We start from the raw sequence: 9,726 nt of genomic DNA, 5'->3' as shown, positions 1-9,726 counted from the left end.
GTATAATCTAATGATTAGAGTATATTATAAAATTTTTCAAGTGAACTCAAACTTGATACATGTATACTAAAATACAACAACATTGTTGAGAAGCTATAGCAACAACAAATAATTTACAATACTTAATAAAATGCATCATCAAGACATTTTTTGTGGATTTAATGAAATCAATTTGATATTGTAGTTAAGTATATTATAATATAAAATGGAAAGAATAAATACCAACAAAAAGGTATGTTTTAATTCTAATATCTAATTCAATAGAAGTAAAGTGTTAAATTAAATAAATATATTTAAAAAATTGTAATATTAATAATGACAATATATTTAATTATTTTATAAACCAGACGATTGTGAAAGAAACACCGGAGACATAATCCATTCGTTGTTTTATTTGATGTCGTTGACTTTTGATTATACTATTAAAACATCCACAGACAATATTATAGAGAAATAAACAAAGATGACATATACATACTAACACTTGGAACACACTCAATATTGATACCAGATGACTAGTCAAGACGACGACAGTGATATCATAAATATTACTCTCCCCATCATCAAATATAGCAAGTATTTTTTCGGTTGGGTTGACGGGAATGGCGGGAGTGGAGTGGGGGAAGAAGAGAACACTAAGGGCTATTTATAGTCGGGGAAGAGGCGGTGGAAGGCGGAGGTTGGTGCACCGAAATGGTGATGGCACGGGACACGATGTCGTGGCGGTGTTGTGCAAAGCAACAATAGGGATAGCACACAACAAAGCAGAGCATGCTGGATAGGACAACGATGCTTGGACGTGTGGTAGTGTCGGCGCTATGGGTGCAAGCACAAACAGGGCCACGTGGATAAGGGTGTCAGACAACAACAACAGCCTAGCGGGCAATAACGGTGGTTGTCGGCGTGTAGAGAAGGATGAAAGAAGTTGAAGTCGCTCGACAGGTAGGCCTCGAGCGTGTGGCACCTAAGAAAGTTATAGATACATACATTTTTAACGAGTATCTTGCTTTTTAAAAATATAGGAAACATATATATATATATATATATATATATACACAATTGGAAGGACTTAATTCGACCAAGATTTTAACACCGTTATTCGACCAAGATTTTAACCTTCCCAGACAAGCCGCAAGTAAAGCTGGATCCAGTCCCACTACTCAGTGACCAGACGCCGGAAAAGATTCCGCGCCCACACCACTGACGGGTGGCCCATGCGGTGGGACCCGCAGCCATAACAGCCCGGGACACACCAGTGGCTGTTTCCCATGGTCCCCACCCCCCACGGCACAGAAGCCCACATCCACCACGGCGTTTAATTACGTTACTACCCTCTTGGATTTTCCCCGCAAGCAAGGCTCTATCGGCGATGGCAAATTATTGTAATTTCTCCCAAACATCCAGGGCTCTTTTCTAACCTACCAGATATAAAAAGGAGCCGGCATCCCACAGGCCTTCCCCCTTCCACCACAAAATTTTTTCTACCTCCCCTGGTTCGCTCCCTCGTCTGCTCTCATCCCCTCCCCTCTGCTTTGCTGGCTTCTGGGGTGTGAAGTTACGATTTTGCCCCCCGGTGGGCCCCACCTTTATAATTTTTTTCTAGAAACACCGTCCTCTCTCTGTTTTTTTTTTCTCTCTCTCACCGAAACCCTTTCGTTTCTGTATTCGCCTCTCTCTCTCTCTTTTTTGACGGCTCTGACTCGTGCTGACGTGGCACGTGGCAAAGGACCCATCACAGCCGTCGATATGTCGCTCAGCGAGAAGCTGGAGGCGGCACGTGTAGCGCTCGGCAAGCGCAAGGAGCGGGAGCTCCTGGCTCAGGCTCCTACCAAAGCTTTAGCCGAGCCGGGCACAGATAAGCCGGCTCCGGTACCTGCCAGCAACAAGCTCCTAGCCGGGCACCTGGCGCACGAGTTCCTGACTCGCGGCACGCTGCAGGGCCGCCGGGTCGCGCCTGAGCCGAAGCCGAGCCAAGCTGCCCCGTCCTCGGAGATTCCCGGCGAGCCCAAGCCCGAGACCGACGCCGCCAAGAGGATGAGGTACACCGAGGTGTCGTGGCTCCTCATGGCGAGCGGGGCCCGCGTCCCCGGCGTCGTCAACCCGGCGCAGCTCGGCCGGTGGCTCCAGATAAAGGAGTGACGTCGCCGCGCGCCGCCCGTGCGACCCCAGGTGGTTTTCCCCTTTTCACCGGAGAACCAAACACATCAACAAGCGGTTTCTTCGTCTCCTCCTGCTCCTCCTCCTCTTGTTTAGATTTTTTAGATCTAGCGAGCGGAACAAAAAAAAAGGGCCTTTGGTGTACTAGCTAGCTTTATTCGATTGGAAGTATTGTTATTCAAAACCAGAGACCAGAATGGTCCAGCTTTCTGATGGAAAGCGTGATTTGTTGTACTACTAGTTCCCTACCTGTATCATTCATGTGCATGCGATGTTTGGTTTTTTTGGTTGTTGTCGAGAACGCCCGCGCGCGCGTGTGCACGGACGGTGAATCGGCGTTGAGCTATCGGTTTCCCCCCTCCTCCTGCGGTTCCATGGATGAAACGCCCCGCGTTTCGCATGGGACGCGTCCAGACGGTGGCGCCGTGCGGCGGTTGGCGGTAGCCAGGTGGGGAGTTGCAGCATCGTCCATGTGTTGTGCCTGCCTGGGCCTGGAGCGCATGTGTTTCCTCGTCTTGGTGACCACCTGTTGGTTACCGCAACCGGACGAGGGGTGCCTTCCGTGGCTCTTACACGGCTGATGCATGATGATTTGGACGACGCGATGAAAGGGAGGTGATGCACGAAAAGAACGCACGCACGCACGAGCATGCTTTGGCTGAGTTCATACGAGAGATTCTCTTATTTCTATGTGATGGCTATCTAATTAAATATATGGTGGAATTAACTGCTCTTTTGGTTGAATGTATCTTGTAAATGAGATGATGAATGAATTTTGTATAGAAATTTTAGGCAATGGAAAGGGCTAGGGGCTGTTCCTCGCTTGTGTTGTTTTCCACACGAAGGATCAGTTGGTGTTTGCTGTGCATTCCTTTCCTGCCCGTCTTAATTGTCATCTTAAATTATTTGGCGATCACGGTTGATCTGGTTGAACTGTTCGTTCACCATGTGTCGGTTTTGGTCAATGGCATGCGAGGGGAAATGTCAAATGTCCAAGCAACCGGGCGAATTGGATGGGGGTAAGCAGCCATTCAAGATGGCATAGGCTTGTCCAAGGAAAGGGAAAGGAGAAACGTATGATTAATTTACCCCCAACGCAAGCATTCCTCCGATTGTTTATACTTTATAATACTAACAACACATAAGCATTGTCCGATATTTTTTTTTACATGCTTACGGTAATAAAACTCTGGAGTTTGTACTCAAGTACTATCTCTTTCCCACGAGGGTTTATGAATTTCTCACACTTTTTAACGCCCTCATTGTTCTGCACTTGCTTGTGCTTACGATTGCTTATACTTATAAGCCAAAATGTGAATTTCAACATTAAATTTGAAGTTTTTTTATCATAGTTTAATTTTCAGAAATTGCTTTTCGATCGATAAAAACACACGTATAAAAATATTATTAATAAATTATTTTTTTGTAAATATGTTATTTGACTTTTACCTAGAAAAACCCAAATGATCACCCCCCAAAGCTATTAAATGGTGTATTATGTGTGAAAAGGTTACGTAAAAAGTCCTCATCCAGTCTTTTTAAATTAGAATTTTCATTTTGAAGTAGTTAATTCAGTCGTTATACCCTTTAATGGCTATAAGGGGCAGAGCCAGCCCGTCGGACGACCCCAACGAAATTTCTAAAATTTCTACTAAAACACTATTCCGATTCATTTTTTTCTATGATATGCAATGATGACCCCGACAACATTTTTAGCTGGCTTCGCCTCTATTGAAAATATAAAAAGAATCTTTTCATCCACGCTATCTCAAATGACCGTATAAAAAAAATCAGCATGTCCCTATGCTTACTATTAATTTGTTTTTTTATAATTGCTTATACTTGTAAGCCAAAAATTAAATTTCAACATTAAATTTAAAGTTAAATTTGAAGTTTTTTATCATAGTTTAATTTTCAGAATTGGCTTTTCGATCGATAAAAACACATATATAAAAGTATTATTAATAAAAATTTTTTACAGATGTTATTTGACTTTTACCTAAAAAAGACAAATGATCACCCCTAAGCTACTAAACGGTATATTATGTGCGAAAAGGTTACGTAAAAAGTCCCTCATCCAGTCTTTTTAAATTAGAATTTTTATTTTGAAGTAGTTAATTTAGTCGTTATATCCTTTAATGGCTATAACAGGCGGAGCCAGCCCTCTTTTTCGGGGTCGGACGACCCCGACGAAATTCATAAGATCTCTACTAAAACACTATTCCGATCCATATTTTTCTATGCTATATAACAGAGATGACCCCGACGATATTTTTAGCTGCCTTCGCCTATGTATAAATATATAAAAGAATCTTTTCATCCAAGCTATCTCAAATGACCGTATAAAAAATCAGCATGTCCATATGCTTACTATTAATTTGTTTTTTTACAATTCGACGCTCCAGTGTCCAATAGTCCAACCTTTAGTGATAGTTACCCGGGTTTCATTTATTGTTCGATAAGCCGAAACTGCGCGCTATTGGTACCACGGTTATCATCGATAACCACATAGATTTAAATTCAAAATTTTGAATAAAATTATCATGGTTTGGAGGGTCGAACCACGCGGTAGAGTGATTATCATACGGTAGTTAGCGATTATCACCGCGGTTTTGGTAAAAACAATAATCACAGTATTTGGGGATGACATTTGCGGCAGTTTTGCGATGTCGATGATCGCTTACCACACGGTTTGATCCCTCAAAACTATGACAGTTTTATTCAAAATATTTGAATTCAAGTTCATATGGTTTTCATGTGATTATCATTGATAACATGGTATTATTGTCACGACATTTCGGCTTATAAACAATAAGTGAAACTTTGCGATTGATTCGCTGGGAAGGCTGGTCTTTTCCACCACTTGGTCGATCATCGTTGCCCGTCGAGCTGCTGATCTAGAAACTAACATTATTAGGATCATTAAAGTGGTATCAACCTAGGTTTGCAGGAGTAATGTTGTATTTACAATATCATCTCATCTTTTTCGTTTCTGTTTATGTTAAAATTTAATTTTTAGGCATAACTTTAGGCTTCTTTTTAGAGTTTATTTTCTATATCTTTCTCCCACCTATAAATTTTTATATGTTGAAGCCATGTGTAGAGCGAGATATTAGATCAGAACTAACACTTTATTTATTTATTTATTCACGTATGCTTACAGTTGACTTAGCGGTGAGTACTGCCTCGTTACAGGCCACCGAACAGCACGGCCTAACTCGGCCTCCAGCCCAATCCCATGTTCCCCGACTCGCTCTCCTCTAAAGGCCCGGCCCGGCCTGCCTCACCACCACGATTCGCTCGGCCGGCTAGGTCTCCCGCTCTCCAGCCGCCACGCGCGGCGCTACGCCGCACTTGCGCGCGCGCGGGGCAGTCGCTTTCCCATCCGAAACGACCCTCGCGCCGCGGAGCACGAAATTTTTCTCTCCTTCCCGCCGATGGCGCGCGCCGGTTTCCGAGTCCGACCCGCGCCCGCACGCGGCGGGCCTCCAAACATTTCATCCGGCCACCGGCACCACCCCTTTTCCCTCCAAATCCACGCGTATTTCAGTGGCTCCAGAGCGAGCTTAATTACCTGCCCCCAAGTCGCCGTCTCCGCCACAAGGCTACGCTCTGCAATCCTTCGAGAAGAGTGGTAAGAGGCAGCGAGGAGAGAGGATCGTGTTCGTGTGGTGTGTTCGTGGCGGCCAGGGATGGAGAGCTTGAGGAGGTTCCTGAACCCGCTGGTGCTCAACCTGCAGAAGATGGAGCTGGAACTCACCTGCCCCGTCTGGTAAGCCCTCTCTCCCTTTCTTTTGGATGTTTGGATCCGAAGTTTAGCACGGCGAAAGAACGGATTTTGGGCGACCGATCGGACTAGCTAGCCAGTGGCGTTAGATCTGCGTAAAATCGATGGATCTGACCTTGTTTAGAATTAAGATGGCAAAAGAAACGATTTTGTACACTGATGTATTTCCCGGTCTTTTTTGATGGTTCCGTCTCTTGCCTCGCAGTCTGAAGTTGCTCAGCGCGCCTACCATGCTGCCATGTTACCACACTTCCTGCAGGTTATTTACGGACACCTGAACTGATGCGCGTCATCTTTTGCTGTACGCCATCTCACCTCTGACTAATTTGTTGGATTCTTTCAGCAAGTGTGCTACTACACGGACCATGAATGGTTACAGCTGCGCCATTTGCAAATCAGCCTATCGTTCTCAAGGTAACATCATGCCACGCTAGAATGCTCCGGGCTTCAGATCAATGCCTTGATTCTTTGTCTCACCTTAACATGGCCTGCAGACCTAAAGCCTGCCTCTCACCTCGAGGCAATAGTGAACATCCACAGGAGCCTAAGCTCTACTGTCAGCAGCATGGTCACGCAGCAGGAGGTTCAAGCTGATATTCCTGGTACACACTCTGCCAAATTTTGCTCTCTAAGTTTACAGAGTATCAACACTAGAAACAAAATGCTCAGTAACTAGTAGTTCTAACGTCAAATGCTGATTACACCGGTGAATCTCCCCTTTGTTCAGTTGCAAAGACATCATTCCAAGGAACACCAGAATCGGGAAACAAAAATGGAGCGGAAAAGGCTGACCAGATGAACTCCTACAATCCGATTGGTTCTAAGCTGGCATACAACCAGTCAACCGAGTCAACCAGGCCTGCATATGGAAATGTGGATTTCGCGAAAGAAAGGAATCCTGCAATGGAAACCAGAGGTGCTGATGTGACTGCTATGCCCACAATTCTTATGCATAAGGGACCCTGCGGATCTCAATCTTCTGATGGTCCTAGGGATCTGGATTGTGACAGCAATGACCTTGAAGGAGAGCTGGTAATATTCTATGTAGACAACTCCGTTGCTAAAAGGAAAAAAAAAACGTATCTTTGGGTTTTCCTTGACTAAATTTGTATGTCTGAATCTTGATAACCTGAAAGTAGTTGAAATCTAATGAGTGACTTGAAATTTCCTTTGCATCTAGTACTGATTTTTAAATCTGACATGTATCATTCTGATAGATAACGAGCAGATCATCTCCTCAAAGTGTCCTGAAAAGAGATCCAAATGTAGTGAATGATGATAATAGAGAGTTGAAGAGGCAAAAGTCCACTGATCAGGATGACAGTAAGTGTTCTTTTTTCTAACTGGTCTCCTTTCTGATTAGTTGGAAATGCAAGGCATTAATGCAAATGCAATCATTGACACAGGACCACCAGCCATTCCTGGTGCTTGGAAATGTGAATTTTGTCACTCTTCCAAAACCACTGAGGTCAGTTGATAACAAAACCTGAATGTCTTTTGCACTGTTCAGGACATGCCTATGATTGCTTTTCTATTTTGAGAATCTGATGCAAAGTTGGAATTCACAGAGTACTGGACCTTTGTCGCATTATCTGCATGGTGAGCCATTAGAGGATAGCCAAGCGTGGAAATCAAATGTTCTTCATGTTCATGAAAAATGCATTGAATGGTATGCTGTTTTCAGCTTTTGAGCTTGTTTTTCCTGATAAAAATGCATTGAATGGAATGCATCGAGTTGCAATTCTGTGCTCATATGATAAAACAAGCCTGTATTTTTATATGCATTTTAGATGGATAGCCTTTTTATCTAGTCAGAGTATCATCTATCGTTTGTAAACATTTCTTTAATACTGAAGTAATTGGTACCAATGCAATATAGGGCTCCTCAAGCATTCTTTACTGGTGACATTGCAAATAACTTGGAGCCCGAGTTGGCCCGTGCTTCTAAGATCAAATGCAGTGTTTGCGGACTAAAAGGTGCAGCCCTTGGCTGCCTTGTCAAGAGCTGCCGGAAGAGCTTCCATGTCCCTTGTGCCCATGGGATCCCAGGCTGCCGATGGGATGAAGTATATATTCCCTTAACCTTGCAATTTTCCCTTCTTTCTTCTTTATTTAGTTCAAATGCATGCCTTTATTTGTGGTACAAAATTATGCAAGTCATCTCATCAAATGATGTACTGTGATTTAGGAAAACTTTGTTATGCTGTGTCCTTCTCATTCCTCAAAGAAGTTGCCATGTGAGAGATCAAAGTCAAAAACTAAGATCAGGCTACAGCGGTTTGTTCTCTAAGCCTGTCCATTTAGTTGAATTTTGTTCTACCTGCATGGTTGCATGTATCCTCAAGATGAAGCCTTTTCCTTTCCTGATTTCCCAGATCATCTTCTGATACGGTGCTTGATGACCTGAACTCACCATCTCCAATCCAAATGGATGGACTTTGGACTGCCTCGCCTTTTCTCACTAGTCAATGGGTGATATGTGGATCCGCTCTCTCTAGTCAGGAGAAGGTGACTAATTAGTTAACTCTTATTTGATTATAATCTCAAGAAACTATTGCATGATGGGGTTCTTTTAAAAACTTAAACTTTCTTCCTCGGAAATTTGACAGGAAATCTTGGACCAGTTTGAGCACCAAACTGGCATCACAGTAACTAACAGCTGGAGGTCGAATGTGACTCATGTAATTGCTAATACAGATGAACGCGGGGCATGTGCCAGGACACTCAAGGTTCTCATGGCCATACTAGCTGGGAAATGGGTTCTGAATATAAACTGTAAGTTCAATGCTCTCTGAAAATCAAGAACACGTTTTGGCTTACCTGAAGATAACAGATTCTGCTCTTGTGCTTTGCAAAGTTCGAACACATCCTTTATCGTTTTTTAGAATTTAGATAATAGCTTGATGGATTTTGTCACTTAGTACATGTTATGCTTACGGTGGCTGTTCCATTATAAAATACTCTCTTCTGCAATGATATTTCTCTTATGCAAGTTATTTTGTAATATCTAGGGCTGAAAGCTTGTATGGAGGCTAGAGAACCAGTCCCAGAAGAGCCCTATGAGATCAATTCCGATGTTCATGGCTCCTTTGATGGCCCTCGCATGGGAAGACTACGGATGATGCAAAATGTGTGTATAAATTCTGGGTAAAGCAGCAAAAGTAAATTTTAAATCTTCATTGAGTACTGATCGCATACATTTCTTTTTCTAGGCACCACATCTGTTTGCAGGACTGACTTTTTACTTCAGTGGCCATTTCATGCCAAATTACAAGGTTCACCTTGAAGATTTGATCACCGCAGCTGGGGGATCGATCTTGGACAAGGCTGATATCTCTACCACATCCGTGATATTGTACAGCATGGAGCCGCCACAAGGAAGTAATCCAGATACACTTAACGAGGTTATCAGAAAGAGAAAGGCCGAGGCTGAAGAATTGGCGTCAACAGTTGGCTGCAGGGCTGTTCCTCATACATGTGTTCTGGATTCTATTGCATCATGCACCGTTCAATTGGCCATGTGAGCTGTATCTTAGGTTAGAAGTTACTAGGATTAATATTTTCTCTCTTTTTTTTCATTTTTTTGGGTGGGGGAAGGGATCTTCTCGATTGAAAATATCTTCCAGATGTAGCTGTAACGTGAACAAGCAATTTAATTCAAATAATCTTGTGCATCTCTTTCTATTTCCTTGTCGGTGTGACGGTGTCATTTCATGTTTCACCAACCGCTGGGTGCAGTTGGTCATTTATTTTGCAAAAAAGTGAGCCTTGCAGACATGGTT

At 43.2% G+C, this 9,726-nt stretch overlaps 2 protein-coding genes across 2 annotated transcripts; both read left to right on the top strand.

Annotated features, from left to right (window-relative positions):
• The first annotated feature begins 1,473 nt into the window (after positions 1-1,473).
• LOC102704792 lies at positions 1,474-2,439 on the top strand. The gene has a single exon (XM_040523509.1). It carries the CDS (start codon positions 1,747-1,749, stop codon positions 2,137-2,139), a length of 393 nt encoding a protein of 130 aa, XP_040379443.1. The 5' UTR covers positions 1,474-1,746; the 3' UTR covers positions 2,140-2,439.
• A 3,310-nt stretch (positions 2,440-5,749) lies between these two features.
• On the top strand, positions 5,750-9,612 carry LOC102704508 (BRCA1-associated RING domain protein 1-like). The gene is made up of 14 exons (XM_006652445.3): positions 5,750-5,929; positions 6,150-6,203; positions 6,288-6,358; positions 6,439-6,546; positions 6,672-6,976; positions 7,162-7,267; positions 7,351-7,412; positions 7,513-7,613; positions 7,824-8,010; positions 8,133-8,221; positions 8,320-8,452; positions 8,554-8,719; positions 8,956-9,074; positions 9,157-9,612. Exons 1-14 carry the CDS (start codon positions 5,850-5,852, stop codon positions 9,466-9,468), a joined length of 1,893 nt encoding a protein of 630 aa, XP_006652508.1. The 5' UTR covers positions 5,750-5,849; the 3' UTR covers positions 9,469-9,612.
• The last annotated feature ends 114 nt before the right edge of the window (positions 9,613-9,726 follow it).

The sequence above is a fragment of the Oryza brachyantha genome, chromosome 4 (assembly GCF_000231095.2).
Source record: "Oryza brachyantha chromosome 4, ObraRS2, whole genome shotgun sequence".
NCBI classification, from domain to species: domain Eukaryota; kingdom Viridiplantae; phylum Streptophyta; class Magnoliopsida; order Poales; family Poaceae; genus Oryza; species Oryza brachyantha.
Note: the sequence above shows the minus strand (reverse complement) of the source record. Positions and strands in the feature narration are given on the sequence as shown.

Coding starts and splice junctions, on each gene's coding strand:
- LOC102704792 (XM_040523509.1), top strand. CDS start 1,747: ATGTCGCTCAGCGAGAAGCTGGAGGCGGCACGTGTAGCGCTCGGCAAG.
- LOC102704508 (XM_006652445.3), top strand. CDS start 5,850: ATGGAGAGCTTGAGGAGGTTCCTGAACCCGCTGGTGCTCAACCTGCAG. Junction 6,547..6,671: donor GGTTCAAGCTGATATTCCTG/GTACACACTCTG, acceptor CCCTTTGTTCAG/TTGCAAAGACATCATTCCAA. Junction 7,614..7,823: donor CATGAAAAATGCATTGAATG/GTATGCTGTTTT, acceptor AATGCAATATAG/GGCTCCTCAAGCATTCTTTA.